This window comes from Crassostrea angulata, chromosome 4 (assembly GCF_025612915.1).
Source record: "Crassostrea angulata isolate pt1a10 chromosome 4, ASM2561291v2, whole genome shotgun sequence".
NCBI lineage: Eukaryota > Metazoa > Mollusca > Bivalvia > Ostreida > Ostreidae > Magallana > Magallana angulata.
The window spans coordinates 10,440,981-10,457,088 of NC_069114.1; the positions used below are offsets into that span (position 1 = coordinate 10,440,981).

Sequence of the window (16,108 nt, forward strand, 5' to 3'; positions counted from 1 at the left end):
AATTGTGAAATTCATGGCTCTACCATTCCTGGGGTGCCACGGGCGGGGCCAAATATGCAAAAAAAAGCCAAATTTTCAAAAATCTTCTTCTCTACTCCACGCATGTAAGGAAAAAACAGGTTGCAGCGTTATGATGTCCATGAGGCCCTCTACCAAAATTGGGAAATTTATGGCCCCTAGGATGGGGCCAATATGGCCACATAGTAAAAATGTATTAAATCTTAGAAACTCTTCTTCTCTACTACCATATATATTTCTTAAAAACTAAATGCATGATTATGATGTCCATGAAGCCTGCTACCTAAAATGTGAAATTGATGACCCCTTGGTTAGGGGTTCAGGCTCTAGGGTGGGGCCAATATGGCCAAATAGTAAAAATGTATTAAATCTTAGAAAATCTTCTTCTCTACTATTATATATATTTGTTAAGAACTAAATGCATGATGATGTCCATGAAGCCCTCAACCTAAATTGTGAAATTCATGACCCCTTGGTCTGTGGTTCAGGCTCTAGGATGGGGCCAATATGGCCAGATAGAAAAAATGTATTTAATCTTAGAATATATTCTCTACTCCCATATATATTTGTTAAAAACTAAGTGCATGGTTATGATGGCCATGAGGCCTTCAACCAAAATTGTGAAATTCATGACCCCTTGGTTAGGTCTTCAGACAAGGAAGTCCTCTACTGATATTTTAATTTTCACGTCCGCTGGGGTATGGGTTTTGACTTTAGGGCAGGGCTAAAATGGATGTATAGATGTTAATGCATATAACGTTTAAAATTATTTTCTATACTCCCACACACCTGAAAGGAAATCTGAATTCATGATTTTGTAGACCAGATCTTTTAGGTTTTCACCAAAATTATAGAGTTCACAGTTGTTTTTGAAATGGGGTCGTCATTACAAAATAATTGTTCTACTCCAGTAGAAAATTAATTAGATGCATATATGAGACTCCATGACAAGTTTGTGTATGGGATATATGCTACTCAAGTGACAGTTAAGGCCAATTGGCCTCTTTTTTCACTTGTGTAACATGCTCCTGTTCTGAAACCTACTCAATCTGGAATATCTGGTGGACAGAGATTTCGAACTTATTTAGTGTCTATCCTGCAGCGAACTCTGGGCTCTTTCATATGAAGACTTTTTTTTATACTCCACGGCCGCAAAACCTTTGCACATTTAGTAAAGTAAAAGTAGAAAAGTAATTTCCAAAAACCTTATTATCATCTATTGCTAGATTGTGCCTCGCTCTACTATCGGACCCAGTCACGAGTCGTCCGCCGAGATTGGCTGTTCGTTCGCTCTAAAACGCGTTCGCACTTGACGCCGTTCGCTCTAGTTTTCGTTCGCCCTAGGTCCGTTCGCTGTTGACGCCGTTTGCACTGGGTCCGTTCGCCTTAATTTTACATAATTTTTTTTTATATATATTTGTGTATTCTGGTCAATTTAAACATTTTGAAAGATATATATATAATTAATGAAAACAATACCACCCTTTCCACTTATACATAATAATCATCATTTGACTGACGGTGACATTATATTGTTACGAAAACTTGTTAATTGCTTTATTTATTTTTAATGTTACTATATTTTATGTTTTTCTATTTTTATTTTTATTTTGTACTTATTTTAATTTTAATTTTTTGGTCATAATATAACCATATCATAATTATGAAATTTGTAGTGACTAAAAAAGATCTTACGATCTTATTATTAATTAGGGGAATATGATAATTAAATAAACAAATATATTTATATATATTTACTGAGTTAATTATATTTATAACTATAATTTGTAAATAATAATGTGCTTGCAATGAAGTTGGGAATAAATTTCACATTTAAAAAAAATAAATTATCTCTTATTCCTTCATCATGCCTGTACCAATGATTTTCATCTAGTATAATATTGTAGTTTGTACATACTGTACAAAAGTATTTTCTCATGACTGTATTTTTTAGTAATGGGATGAAGTTCATTGTCATTGGTATTTTAAATCCACTAACTTTTATTTCCCCTTATAGAATAGATATAAACAAATGCATATGGATTTATAATTTATTCAATAGTTTGCTTTATAATCATGAATGAATATCAAACATGCACTACAAACATCTAATATGTCAAGCACTACAAGATAAACATAAAATAAATACATAAATAATAAATACCACAAGCACTACAGAATACAAATATAACTAGAGCAAAGCTCGTTGCAAAGCAACGAGTGGGTCTTCCGGTAATGTCGAAAGTAAAGCTAGAAGTTCCTGTAAAAAGTAGGGTTCTTAAACCAACATAAGAAACTAAGACGAAAAAAATCAATTATTCTTGATACGAATTAACAAAATCCGAAAGATTCCAAGTACGAGTTAACAAAGCTTATCGATTTCAAGAACGACCTTGCAAATACAAATCCGAATGTGTAAAAGTACGATTCAACAATTATCGAATAATTTTAGGTACGAGTTAATTTAACTCTGGACATAAAACTATTTTTTTAACCAAGAATGTGGAATCAAAATGTCCGGAAAAATCAATTTTTAAGCCCCTATATCTCTGTATTGCATCGTCCGATTTAAGAACGGATTTCAGTTTTGAATTATGAATAATAAGCTCTTATTTTCTGTTATTATGATTAATAACAAATTATCGCAATAAAAAGTTATTATGAAAAGTCTCCGTAGCCCCTTTGGCCCCTTATGTGAGGGGTCACTCCTTTTTTCTTGATATCAACTGAAAGGTCTTGTAAATATAAACATATTTTGTTCAACATGTATTGACGAATTGTTGACCGTTCTAGAGATATCCGAACAATTGTGTTTTAGGGGCCGACCCTTAAACTCCTTACCAGGGCCACCAACATAAATGTTTTAGATACCATATCGTTAAGAATATTATTTTAAGCATTTTTTTTGTTCTATAATGCTTATCAAAATATTTCTCCTTTTCTAGATATTAATGATCAAAATACTGAAAGTTGGCCCCTAGAAACCCCTAATTACGTATCATATGACATATGTATGGTACCGTATAGATAAACAGATGTACAATGAACATTTTTTGTTCTATAATTGATAACAAATTATTTTTCAGTTAAGAGTTATTATAAAAAGAATTTACAGCCCTCTTGGCCTTTTATTTGAGGGGCCAGCCCCTTTTTCTTGATATCAAATAAAAGGTCTTGTAAATATAAACACATTTTGTTCAACAAGTGTTCAGAAATTGTTGACCGTTCTAAAGATATCTGAACAAATGTGTTTTAGGGGCCGACCCTTAAAATCCTCACTGGGACCACCAACAAAATTTTTTTAGGGAGCATATTGTTAAGAACATTTTCTTAAGCATTTTTTGTTCTATAATGCTTATCAAAATATTTCTCCTTTTCTAGATATTTAAGATCAAATTTTCGGACTTTTGGCCCCTTAAAGCCCCTAATTACGTAACATATGCCATATAGACATGGTACTGTTTAGATAAACAGATGTACAATGAACATTTTTGGTTCTATAATTGATAACAATTTTTTTTTCAGTAAAGAGTTATGGCAAAAATACTTTAGAGCACTCTTAGCCCCTAATTTGAGGGGCTAGCCCCTTTTTCTTGAAATCAAACGAAAGATCTAGTTAATTTGAACAACTTTTGCATTACATGTCTTAACAAAATATTTACATTTTAAAAGCTAGGGCCGAAAATGTGCGAAAACTTCGTGAAAAAAATTGGTGCCAATTTTCGAGCTCGGGCGAGCTTCGCCGCCTTGCGCATTTTTCAAAATATCAAATAAATAGGATCATCTACAGACATTCATCTACTATCCCTGAAAGTTTCATATTTCTATCGCAATTAGATTTTGAGAAGTTACGTGGACAAAATGGTCCTTAAAAATTCACTAAATCCTCAAAATCTCAAACCGGAAGTGACGTCATCAGCCAGATTTTTTTTTATATCAAGTGCTGTTAATGCTCGATACGTCCTGTAAATTTCATGCAAATCGGTCGAGAAGTTGACGAGAAATAGCGTTCGAAAAAAGTCAGAAAAAAAATAAAATAATAATAAGGAAAAGAAACAATAGGGTCGGAAAGTCTCGTTTACTTTCACTTTCGATTTACAACTTCCGGGCAGCAGACGAGATGCCGCTATGTTTTGCATTCGGATGCAATCATATGCACTGGCGTCGGAACCAAATTGAAAGTGGGGGGGCTAGACTAATCCTCAGAAATATTGAGAAAAAAGTAATTTCCAAAATCATGGAAATCCTAATCCGTGGGGGGGGGGGGGGGGGGGGGGGGGGGGGAGTATACCTATATTTCCAAAAGAAAAAATGTTTACCCAAATTTTTTTTTTCAAAATCATGAAATTCCTAATCCGTGGTGGGGGGGGGGGGGGGGGGGGGGGGACTAGTATGCTCCTAAATCCAACTTCTCAATCTTTCAAGGTATAAATTTAGGAACATTAATCTTTCCTGCGAGAAAAAGTGGGGGGGCTGAACCCTCTATCATGGTATGTTTCTAATGGTTAGGTATAACTTTGCAAAAAAAGTGGGGGGGCTAAGCCCCCCCTAGCCCCCCCGGTTCCGACGCCTATGATATGACAGGGGCGAAAAGAACGTGCAGCTTGTTTAGATTTCCAACAAATCCGAAGGAAAGGAATAAGTGGATACAGAGGTGCAGGTAAATATGCAATTTCACCTGTTTTATTTTGAAAGTAGATAAGAAAAGCGTAATTCAAGGTCACGGTGCAGTGTTTATGCTAAAGTCCACTGTACTGTCATTTCGGCGTGAAAAGTTAATAGATTTAGTTTTGTAACGAGATCTTTCAAACTGTACTTTACATCGCCAAGTCTGAGTTAAATTTGCAGCATAATTCTTTTGTGATAATATTAAATATAGTTGGATGCATGTGATGTGTTTGTGCGCGAGAGAAGAATAGCTAGGTTGATGAGGGTGATTGGCGCAATAGGCATTTTGAATTGTTTTAAATTTTAAGGAAATAACAAATAGTAAATCTTTAAAAAAAGGAAAGTTAAGAAATAAAAAAAACACCACCAAATATTTGTAAAGATGGCGGTCCAGTTTGTATTATACCTATGTTAAAATCCTCTGTTAACATGGTTAATCTTGTCTTTACAGGAGAGCAGATAGAGCCTATACCGCCAACGACAGGCTGTGTAGCTGTCATTTTAAGGATGGTGTAAAGGAAAATGGACCAACAATTTTTGCTTATAGCAAAAATCTTGGTTGCTTTCCAGACCATTCTAAGCCAAAAAGGTAAATGTTTAGAACTCTACATTGACCATGTATAGTTTAAGTTTATGTACTACTTTACACAGTGGAAGCACTCTTCTTGACTTGTACTTTTTGACTCAATCATCTCTCTCTGTGTTTACTTATTTGACAATTTCACTGAGCTGTAGGATAGAGAATTTTAATTTTTACTTATGAACTTATAATAATATCCCTTCTCTCCTTAAAGGGAGGAAGTTGTACACAATAATGTATATCAACAATAATTTACGATTCCAAGTACTGGTACAATTTAAATCACATGAAGCAAATGTGTTTTTATTTTTCAAAAAAAAAAATGCAACAGTATGTCATTCAATTTTACAGACTTAGACTTGTTGAAGGAGAAATAGAAGAGAAAGCAAAATCAAACCATGAACACTGTAATGATGCTCCAGATTCCTTTGAAGGTTATACGTTTTTCATATTCTTACACTTTACTCCCATACAGAAACATCAGAATACTTGGTCTTGCTTGCGAAAGTTTTAAATGAGATATTCTTAATGAATAATATATGTGAATAAAGAATGGAGTATAAACATTTTCACAATGAAACCATTAATGACAAAAAAAAACCATGAAATTAATTTGTTTGGTTTGCAGATAGAACAGGTCCTGTGGAAACATTGTCCAAAGATGTGCAAGGCAGCAACACTGATCATGATCACTGCTATGCTGTTTCTTTACCGGAGACATCAGAGGGTACACATGTTCTTAGATAAATTAATTACTTAATTATAATTTGAATCATTAGGGAAAGAAAAATATGAGCAAACTTCAAATTTCATTACTCAAAATATGACATTACAGTAAAAATGAAGTTTCTATAACAATTTTCTGTATGTCTATAGTTGGAGGAAATGGGCATATTAACTTATTCTATTATATGCCTGCAGACAAAGGCTTATATTCTCTATTAAACATTTCTCAACATAAGTAAGATTTAAAGAAAAAATTGCTTATAGCTTTTGTTAACATTACAGAAAGTGTAAATGATTTGGAAGAAAAAGCCAAAGACCTCCAAAGAGAATTAGAATCTCTAAGATTAAGAAAACAACCTTTTACCATAAGAAACATAATACAAGACCCAGACAAGGTTTGTTACACGAGTGTATTCCACAGATTCAAATTGACTGTTCTATACATGTTTTTTTTTTTTTAAAGAAAAAAGATAATGTATCGAGTTGTTGATTTTGTAAATCATATATATACATTGTAGTTCTTAAAGATTAATTTGTTCTATATAACTATGATTTCACAGGTAGAACATAACATTTTCATACTGCATGTACTGATAGAGCTTTTAGTTCTACCTGAAAAAGATGGTTAAAATTCCTAACTAAAAGTATATCACATGTAATATAGTGATAGTATGAATAAAATTATTTGACATGCATGTTTTAATTTACAGATGCTATTATATACATCATTTCCCACCGAGGTATTCAATGTGTTGGTCAATGTTTTGGAGAGGATGCGTCCATTTAACTATTTCAGTGGATGGACAGTACAAGGATTTAGTACCAGTGACCAACTCCTTATGACCCTTATGAAATTGCGTCTGAATCTCAGGGATCTAGATTTGGCGGAAAGATTCAACACCAGCAAATCTACAGTATCCAATATCTTCAATACATATGTTGCAGCGCTTCATGAAATTCTATTCGAAGGAGTGATGAAAACTGTAGGAATACCTTCCCAGTTAAAGTGCAAAGGATCAATGCCAAAATCATTCGAGGAGTTCTCCTCGGCAAGAATCGCTATGGATGCCACAGAGATTACCCAGGATGTACCCTCAAATATGAACAGCCAGTCCTTATCTTATAGCAACTATAAAAGTCGCCATACAGCAAAGGCTGTTACTTGTGTAGCACCAAACGGGGCACTTGTGTATTGTTCCGAACTCTATCCTGGTTCCACCTCTGATGCTGCCATAGTCGATCATTGTGGAGTTTTGGATATGTTAAAGCCAGGTGACATGATCCTTGCAGATAAGGGGTTTAACATTTTCGACAAACTTCCATCAGGTGTAACATTAAACATACCACCTTTCCTTTCATCAAAATCTCATTTTACAAAGGAAGAAGCACAGTTATGTTACAAGATTGGGAGAAGTCGAATTCACGTGGAGCGTGCAAATGAAAGAATCAAGAACTACTGTATTCTAGACCATATACCTTCACAATACAGACATTTGTCCACAAAGATTTTTCAATTATGTGTGGCACTTGTAAATTTGCAATCTCCCCTACTGAAGGAAATAGCCGATAAATATGAAATTCCTAATTAGTGTAATTCTGAGCTTCAGACCATGTCTTATACCATGTCCAAAGATATCTTTGCTTTGACATTTTGCTTAGGCCTATAGTAAATTTATTTTTTTTTATTTATTAATGCCTCAAAGTTCAAAATATTTTATAATGTAAATATTTTGAAACACCTCTTCCATCTTGTCAAATGATGAACACAGGTGTTGGAAATAATAATCTGGGGCAGAGTGTAGATATATGTAGCACTTGTTAAACTTTTGCTGTACACTACTACATGAATGATGATGTGTAGTTAAGGTCATTTCGTTATTAACCACTTTTACACACTGTGAACTGACACATGCTGATGTTTGCTTTGATCAGAATTAAACAGTTAAACAAAATGAATTGTTTTGTCTAGAGTAATTTAATGTATCAATAGGAAAATAAACAGTAAATAGAAAATTTCTGAATTACAGTCTGCCAAGTTTTTAATTAAGAGAGGGTAAAAAAAACATTGAAATAAAATTCAATCATGTTTTTCAAGTGGCATTGCCATGAGTCATCTTTAAGAATGCGAATAACTTCCATACTGACTGGTGTCCAAACAACGAAATCACAACATGAAGTTCCTGTTAGATAAAGTTGGCCTTGAACTTGATGCCAATAGTCATGGCTCTCTTTGAGACGCAAAGTGCCCTCAGAGTCGCACTCTAAAATATTAAGAAAAATTATTAAAGAAAAACTCACAAGAGCTAAAATTTACTAGGTTTCATTAATGCAATCAAACCTAAGGATGGGTTATTGGTAACATACAGTATTTAATTTTAACCTCAACATAATGAATGTTTTGTATGCAAATCTTTCTAATCAATCTCTGAACCTACCTAGAAAAAAATCTTTCAAGTTTGCACAAGCATCCTTTATGGACATCGCTCTTGCTGAAAACGGACATTTCACCTCTAAAATTGCTGGTGATGCTGTCAGTTTACTTTGAAGGTGGACATTCATATTACACGTTTTAGGATCACCCTGGACAAATCCATCAGGAGAAGCTCCAAGAACTCCTGATTCATGGAGCCAAATACCTTTAATTGAAAGTAAAATAAAATGTTTCATAAACTGTATCATAAATTAGTTTCATATCACATAATTAAAAAAAAAATGATTCAATCAATAATAATGATTCAAATGAACATTGAAGATGAACAGGTTTTATGCCAAGATTTGAGTTTGACAGTATAAATGTTTACCTGTCTGCAATACAGACACCTCTGAAAGCTTACAATAGCTATCTATTGCAACCTTTTCATGTGTAAGTCCCCACTGAATAGAAGGTCTCTTCTCAAGATTGTAAGCACTGAGTAACCTTTTCTTCAAGGATAAAGTTAGCCTAAAAATAAAATTAAGATTCTAAATTATTTCTTATTATAATAAAAAAGATTTAGATAAAAGATTATAGTTATTTAAGAAATCAATATATGTTGAAATCAATGAATTACCGATTTCTCCTGATAGCTCCGATAACTTGCCCAAAATTTGATGCAGTTATTCGTAACTTGCGAACAGCTGCCCATAACGAATTCTCTCGTTGACCTGTAGTCATCCATGCAGTCTTAATGACATTTTCCGAAGAAATAACAAGCTTGTCCCTATTGCAATGAACCAGAAAAAAAATTTATTATTACATATTTATAGATTGAGAGATGAGAGAGAGAGAGAAAGAGAGCAGTATTATAATTTCAAAAGTACCTCAGATATGAAGACTTGCACTGGGCATTCATGTACTCTTCACTTGTAAGCTGGTCCTCAATAAGTAATGCTGGCATTTCCTCACATTCAGGTTCTTTAGACAAAATCCAATGCATAGCTGCAAAGATTAAATAAAGAAATCATATGGCCAACAAAAGGATGTCATAGTTTTCATATGAACATGTGTAATCAATATAGGTGTAAGTGTGACAATTATGTATATACAAAAAAAATGATATTGCCTTGATAAAAAAATTTCTCGACAATGCTTGTGTCAATTGGAATATATATCATTAGGTTAACCATATTTAACAGAAAGATGAATTATGTTGCGAGATCATTTTTCCTGCATAGATAATTTTCTTTACATATCAGTTGTTGAAATATTCATTTAATGAATGTTTCTTAAAGCTGAACACCACCTGTAAATAAGCACAGTCACACAGGTATCTATCTACAGGTATATAAACCCTTTGATTTTAACTTGTGGCCGACATTTAGTGTTCCTTTCATGGTCTTTGGATTTTATGCATTTCTTTCTTTAAATATTATATGTGCAAATTCTATTTGTAAATAGCATTGCGAAGCAAGATTTACATCCTCACGGGTGAGACCTCTTCAACGATATACTTTTAACTGATATGAGAGCTGCAGCTTTTAAAGGGGATGTAGGGATAACAGTGGTAAAAGAGAAATATGGCGAACAATTAATGCATATTTACAAAAAGGTGTTCAGCTTGAAAAGTTCAATAATTTTTGTTACATGCACATGCAAACTGAAAGAAACAAAGGCTTTTTTGAAAATAAATTCATATCCATGCACAACATTAATACAATATTTACGTAAAAATAAAAGGGCCTCATATAGAGGAAACAGTTTTCCCTCAAACAGGGATAAAATGATAATTGTTGATCAAACCTGTAAATCTACCCAAAAGACCTAGCTGATCATACAAATATGATCTGTCGGCATCTGTCATCTCTCTTTTTAATGCTCTGAATTCACATTTTATAGAAATGGTATCATTATGGTTTATAAAAATCTGATTTTGCCTAGCACTGACATTTTAACAAAATATATTGCATAAGTGTCCTGGTGATTTACCTATAATCTTGTTGCCTGGGTGGATACATTTCCGCCATGGTTGTTGTGGATTTGGGAGGTGCCGATTTTGGATGCTTGATCCAGCTGCACTTCACATCTGTCTTACTTGCTCTTTTATATCTTAAATATCATCATTAATCCCAATGTTTAGATAAGCTATCATATAGATTTATTCATTAAACTGAACTTAATAGACACTGGAATGCAAAAAATCAGCTGACAATATACATTTAACACTTATTACAACCATGATTAACACAAGAATGCTGATTTACATGTGTATGATAATAGATTAGTAATGATTACCCAAACAGAAGTGCAGCAGCTACATGGTGGCAGCGAAACTGACCCATAGGGCATTCACAGGTTGATGATATAATTGTTCCTGCATCATCATCTTCATTTTCCAGAAATATCTTTGTAAAAAATTAATGAAATGTCTGTGAAGCAACTTTGCGTGTATGAATATATTGACATATTGTATTTATAGTGGGAAATACTTATACATATTATTAAAAACAAATATATCTATTAAAGACTAAAAGTGGGGGTAGGGGTTATTTACAACGGCAACAATGACGAACTTAAGGTTAAAAATATACAATGTAGCACATTTCTTGATCGCAGAAAGCGATATTGTTAACTTAAAGAAAAAATTCGATGCATAGTTTTACCCTGGTTGATTAAATGTAGGGATGAAGACGGCTAAATATTTTGTACATACCTGAACTTTGTATGAAGTGTCTCGCATTGAAGCTTGAACCACCGCCGATATCACGTGATATTCTTTGTCTAAAACGAACTTTAGCACCCTGTCGCTATCCACGGCTTTCTCGCTCTTCCTAGTAAGCTTTGTATGGCCATCTACATATCGAGCCCAGTATATTATTGATAGCGCCATTATTGCAGCAACTGCCCGGAAGTACGTTTTCTCGTTATATCTCGCGGGTCACATGACGAGACTTTCCGACCCTATAGAATAACAAGAGGGTCTTCCGTCGGAAACGGAAGACCCTAACTAACACACAAAAACAACAATTATAATCACTACATGACACACATAATTAAATACTGTTAGTCACTGTTAAACACATTTCGAGTGTTAGTCAGTCATCACATAGTCTTCACATCTTATTAGAAGAGTTCGATCACTCGGTGTTGACGGACGAGCTGTAACACGATGATATCGCTTGCAAAAAGTGACTGGTGGTCCAAGCTCCTTCTATGTACTCATCCCAGGCTTTCTGGATCCTCTTCTCAAGGGCAGTGTATAGCCGGTTAGTCTCCCTCTCCAAGTCCGCAGATCGCAAAGCAACATCAACCACTTCTGCTTCCTGTCGCATTTGTAGCACTAATTTGTAGAATGGGACACCCCCCTGTGCCTGGCCAATGTGTTCAGTCGGGTGTGCTAGCCTGAAAAAAAGGATTATTAATAATGGTGCATTAGTTAATTGCATTAGTTTTTTCAGTATTTATTAATATTTATTTTATTTCAAAATTTTATTATATGATTCTTAATTTACATCAAAATTACATCACTTTTTTTCTATCATTGGAAAACATAATTGACTTATTAACATACCTTCAACGTCGTTGTTGGTGCGCACTGTCCGCCAAAACACTGACCAGTCCTGGACCCTGACTACTCGATGGCGAAACCACTGTCGGTCAATATAGTCCACCCTGTAAATATATAAACAACAAACACGAGTGAGGTACAGGGGTCGTATCAACATTAAAAAATACCGCTGATCAGCTGATTGATCGAGAAATGGGGAAGTAACAAATATTAACAAATATTAAAAATGAATATTCATAACATGAAGAAGTTATATTAACACGATATTTCAACAATAGCTAATGCTTTGGCTCCACATTTTCCCCTCCATTTAAGTTTCAATGTCCTCATGAAACAATAATAAATATCATAAACAGATACAATAATATGAATTTTCTATATCTCAGACAAAGTAAACAAACACACTCAAAAATTTACATCAGGCTATGTTAAATATAAATACACTTAACTCACCATACCATATCTTAATACATATCGACCTAAACACTTCAATAACATCATCAGTCCTTTTTCACAACTTTGGATTTCACTGCTGGTCTTCTTCCTAGGTTGGCATGATGTTTCCGCTCTCGTTTTCACTCTTCTGGGTTCTCCTGGATCATATATTGTCTTCTTATTCGGAAGTTTCAATTGAAGTGGAATAGATTCACTTCCTGAACTGTTAGAATCTTCAGCCTCTGCTTTGCTTGGCGACTCTTGTTGGACCATTCGGGCAACTTCTTTTTGTTCCTCAAAATCCGCCAAAGTCGTAACTTCACTCCCTTATAAATGCGCTATTACTTCATGTTTCATAATCTTAGCTGATTTTGAGAATGGGTCTATAACCATTACTGCCAAATTCTTATTAATTGGATCGCTTTTTATTTTAGCAACTTCATGAGCTTCTATAACATCACATTGAGTTGTAAAAAGTTCAGTTGGTTCTATTATAGTCTTCATCTGTTTCATCAAGATCTAGTTCCACCTCTATCACAGCCTCACTCTCGCTTGGAATATTGTAAGTGTCACTCGACTTCACTGTTAGTATCTTTTCAGGCATCCCCACACGGAATCCTAGTATCCTTCGGCCTTGCCAATCTATGAAACTGTGATAGCATTATATCAGCTGGTCCACTCGGACCGTTCTACAAAATGTCCATTCCCAATAGTCCCTCATCGGAAATGTTGGCTACTATGATCTCTTGCTGTAACTTTTCTCCTCCTTATTCGACTTCAGAGACAGCTTTACCATATTCTTGAATGTTTGAGTTATCAGCACTCCTGAGTGATGCGGCTTGTAATAGTTTTGCTCTTGTATCCTCTGGGATCTTCTTGTACATTCCTCTGATATCATGGTTTTCGATGCTCCTGTGTCAATCGTAAACATGACGTCAACCTTTTCAAATTTTCCCGATACATAAAAACCATCATCTAAAGTTTTTCCTCTTCTTATTACATCTTCTGATTTACTTTGGATTACACCTAGCTTTTTGGCTGACTCCATTCCATTATCAGTCAGACATTATCTTTTAATATCTCATGGGTCTCCTCTAGGCCTGCAGAGGCAACCCCTTGCAGTTTAAAGCATTATCGGGTTCTCAGTTTGAGTCTCTTCTGTCCTTTGTTTTGGTCTAAATTCTCTTGGGTTCAGTGTTTGTCTTTGAGGCTCTCTAGAAAAATTCATAGTATTCTTGTTCCTGTTCGGACATTCCCTAATGAAATGTCCCGGCTGATGACAGGCAAAACATAACTGTTTGATTTTCCCGAAGTTTCTCTTCGCTTTGCTTCTGTCATCATTCCAACCGAGTGCTCCATTGTTTTGGTTTGTTGAACTGTGGTCCTCATCATCGACTTGTACATTTCCTTGCCTCAAAGATCCATGGTTTGTGGTATACCCATCGTTCCTTGCGGAATTTACCCTATAATATACTACCTCGTTGTAATGTATAACATGCAGGGCAGCTTCTTCTGGTGATCCTTATTCAATTCCACATGGATACGCGCCTGGTAATCATTGAGTCCTGCTGTGACACTAGATCCTCACGCCTAGTTCTGGTATCTCTAGTGTGGTGCGCTTTGTCATATAGCCTCTTGAGTTCTGCTGCAAATTCTTCTGGAGACTCGTACTTCAATTGTCTCCTGTAATTAAATTTTTGTTCTGTAGCTCTTGCATGACTCTATTTTCCCGTAGCGGCTCTTCAGCTCTCTGATTAATTCTCTGTAGTTCTTGAGAGTTGTCGCTTTCAGTTGTCCAAAGGTGAAATCAGCAGCAGATCCCTGTATCCTGGGTAGGATTTATCGCAATTTTTTCTTTTTTGTCCCATTTGCAGAGTTCAGCAACAGTTTCAAATCTTGAATGCCATATTGCCCAATTATCCTTCCCAGTAAAAACAGGAAGCTTGGAAGATTCTTTCCTCGGAATAGTCTGCTTGTTGACACTGATGTGCATCGGAACTGTGACCGTCTGATGGATCATCTTCTGATTCACTGCTATCGCTCTGTTTGACAGGTCTATGTTGTCTTCTGTGTTTCCTGCTGCTCTTCCTTGACAGAGTACTTTCCCTTGTTGTAACTCTTATCTTACTGAGGGGATCAGATAAACATTCTGGGTTCTTCGCTGTCTCTCTTCTAGGTTGCTGTGCCATCACATTGACTGCATATATGTCATCTTGTCTGTTATTGGCCAGAATACCGGGCTCACCCATTGTATTCTGATTACGGTTTTCAGAGAGGGTCTCTCAAGCCTGCATGTATGACTGGATTTCTGGTCGTTACATTGCATCTTGGGCTATTGTCACAAGTAGCTGATTTTTCTCTGGAAATACTACATGGAGACAGTATACGTCTGCGCATAGTAGGTGGAGTTATCTGTCCTCCGTTTACCTCTTCATCTGAACTTTCCAATGTTGGGGTTTCTCACATATTTCTAGTGCATATGCATCTTTATTTATGATCTGATTTTTCTTGTAGTTGTCGGACTCTACATTCAGAGTCTTTACACTCTCATCATCTGTACTTGCCATTGCATCATGCTTAGCTCTACCCCTAGTGAACATTTTCTGTAGATTTTAGACCTTAAAATTATCAAGATCTTAGCTGACGTATCGCTGGACCTGATGTTGAAATATCAGATCCCACTTCTGACACCAAAAATTGTGATGCTCTCTAGGGAATACTTCTCTTTTTCTCAATATCAGGATTCTTTTATACTTGTATGTAGTCTAGAATTACCAGACTATTTGACTCTCCGGTTAAAAGAAACAGCCTTGTAAAGTTTACTTCATTTATTGACTTGTAACTCTCAAAACATAACAAATACACTACTTAAAACAATAAACAGTACAATCTTGGCTCCAATTAATTAGCAATTAATTGATTAAAGGGGAGGGTGGTTTACTTATCTGCCATGAGAATGTCTGAATTCTCAATAGAATATAAATATCAATCTATCCAACTCTAGTCTATTCTCAAAATAGTAAACCTTACTGTTTGCGTCGGACGGGATTTTTCTTTCTCGGGCTTGAAATCTTTAATACAAAGATGTAGTTGCCACATTTTCGATCCGGTGTTTTTTTATTATTTGGGTTTTTGTTTTATATTATTTAGTTTTCACTTTAGTGCTAGTTTTGTAGATGTTTTTCTTCTTTCATATGTAGTTTTTATTTTGTTGTCCTGAAGAAGGAATGGGTTGTCCCGAAAATTTGACAATATTTTACTTTATTGTTCGTGTCGTTATATCTCATCTTATAACCGTGTATCATTTGATCCGACACTATAGATAACGAGTGTTGTTGGCTTGTTAGTGCCTCTTAGATAATTAGATAGATAGATAGATAGATACTTGTACATACATGTAGATTAACTTCGATGTATTGTATAATGTTATATTACTAACATTTTTTTGATATGTACGTGTTTACAATCTCTGGAAAGAGGAAATAAAAAATGAATGAATTGACGTCAATCTTAATAAGTTAATTAACTCATTCAGGCGTGAAGTTGGCAGTTGATTGATTACTTTAGAGCGATTAGCCACATTGCCAACACTTTCTCTAAGAATGTGATTCAAAACTGCTTAAAATGTACATATGTAGTTGTTGTTCTTTTTATAGTTTCTTTAGTAGTTTTAGTTGTGATGCGAGATTTTGTTTTC

The 16,108-nt window shown here is 34.9% G+C and overlaps 2 protein-coding genes and 1 long non-coding RNA gene across 3 annotated transcripts; 1 reads left to right on the forward strand and 2 right to left on the reverse strand.

Annotated features, from left to right (window-relative positions):
• Window positions 1-4,595: 4,595 nt before the first annotated feature.
• Window positions 4,596-7,935, forward strand: LOC128180669 (uncharacterized). Its single transcript, XM_052848802.1, has 6 exons — window positions 4,596-4,678; window positions 5,138-5,275; window positions 5,618-5,700; window positions 5,895-5,993; window positions 6,275-6,387; window positions 6,703-7,935. Exons 1-6 carry the CDS (start codon window positions 4,596-4,598, stop codon window positions 7,579-7,581), a joined length of 1,395 nt encoding a protein of 464 aa, XP_052704762.1. The 3' UTR covers window positions 7,582-7,935.
• A 26-nt stretch (window positions 7,936-7,961) lies between these two features.
• Window positions 7,962-11,368, reverse strand: LOC128181490 (uncharacterized). Its single transcript, XM_052849913.1, has 7 exons — window positions 11,122-11,368; window positions 10,704-10,813; window positions 10,398-10,517; window positions 9,043-9,192; window positions 8,794-8,933; window positions 8,428-8,628; window positions 7,962-8,253 (listed from the first exon to the last, which is right to left on the reverse strand). The coding sequence occupies exons 1-7, from the start codon at window positions 11,296-11,298 to the stop codon at window positions 8,036-8,038; spliced, it is 1,116 nt and encodes a 371-aa protein (XP_052705873.1). The 5' UTR covers window positions 11,299-11,368; the 3' UTR covers window positions 7,962-8,035.
• A 67-nt stretch (window positions 11,369-11,435) lies between these two features.
• Window positions 11,436-12,561, reverse strand: LOC128181491 (uncharacterized). Its single transcript, XR_008243326.1, has 3 exons — window positions 12,430-12,561; window positions 11,980-12,080; window positions 11,436-11,810 (listed from the first exon to the last, which is right to left on the reverse strand). It is a non-coding gene; the product is annotated as an uncharacterized LOC128181491 (long non-coding RNA).
• Window positions 12,562-16,108: the final 3,547 nt, after the last annotated feature.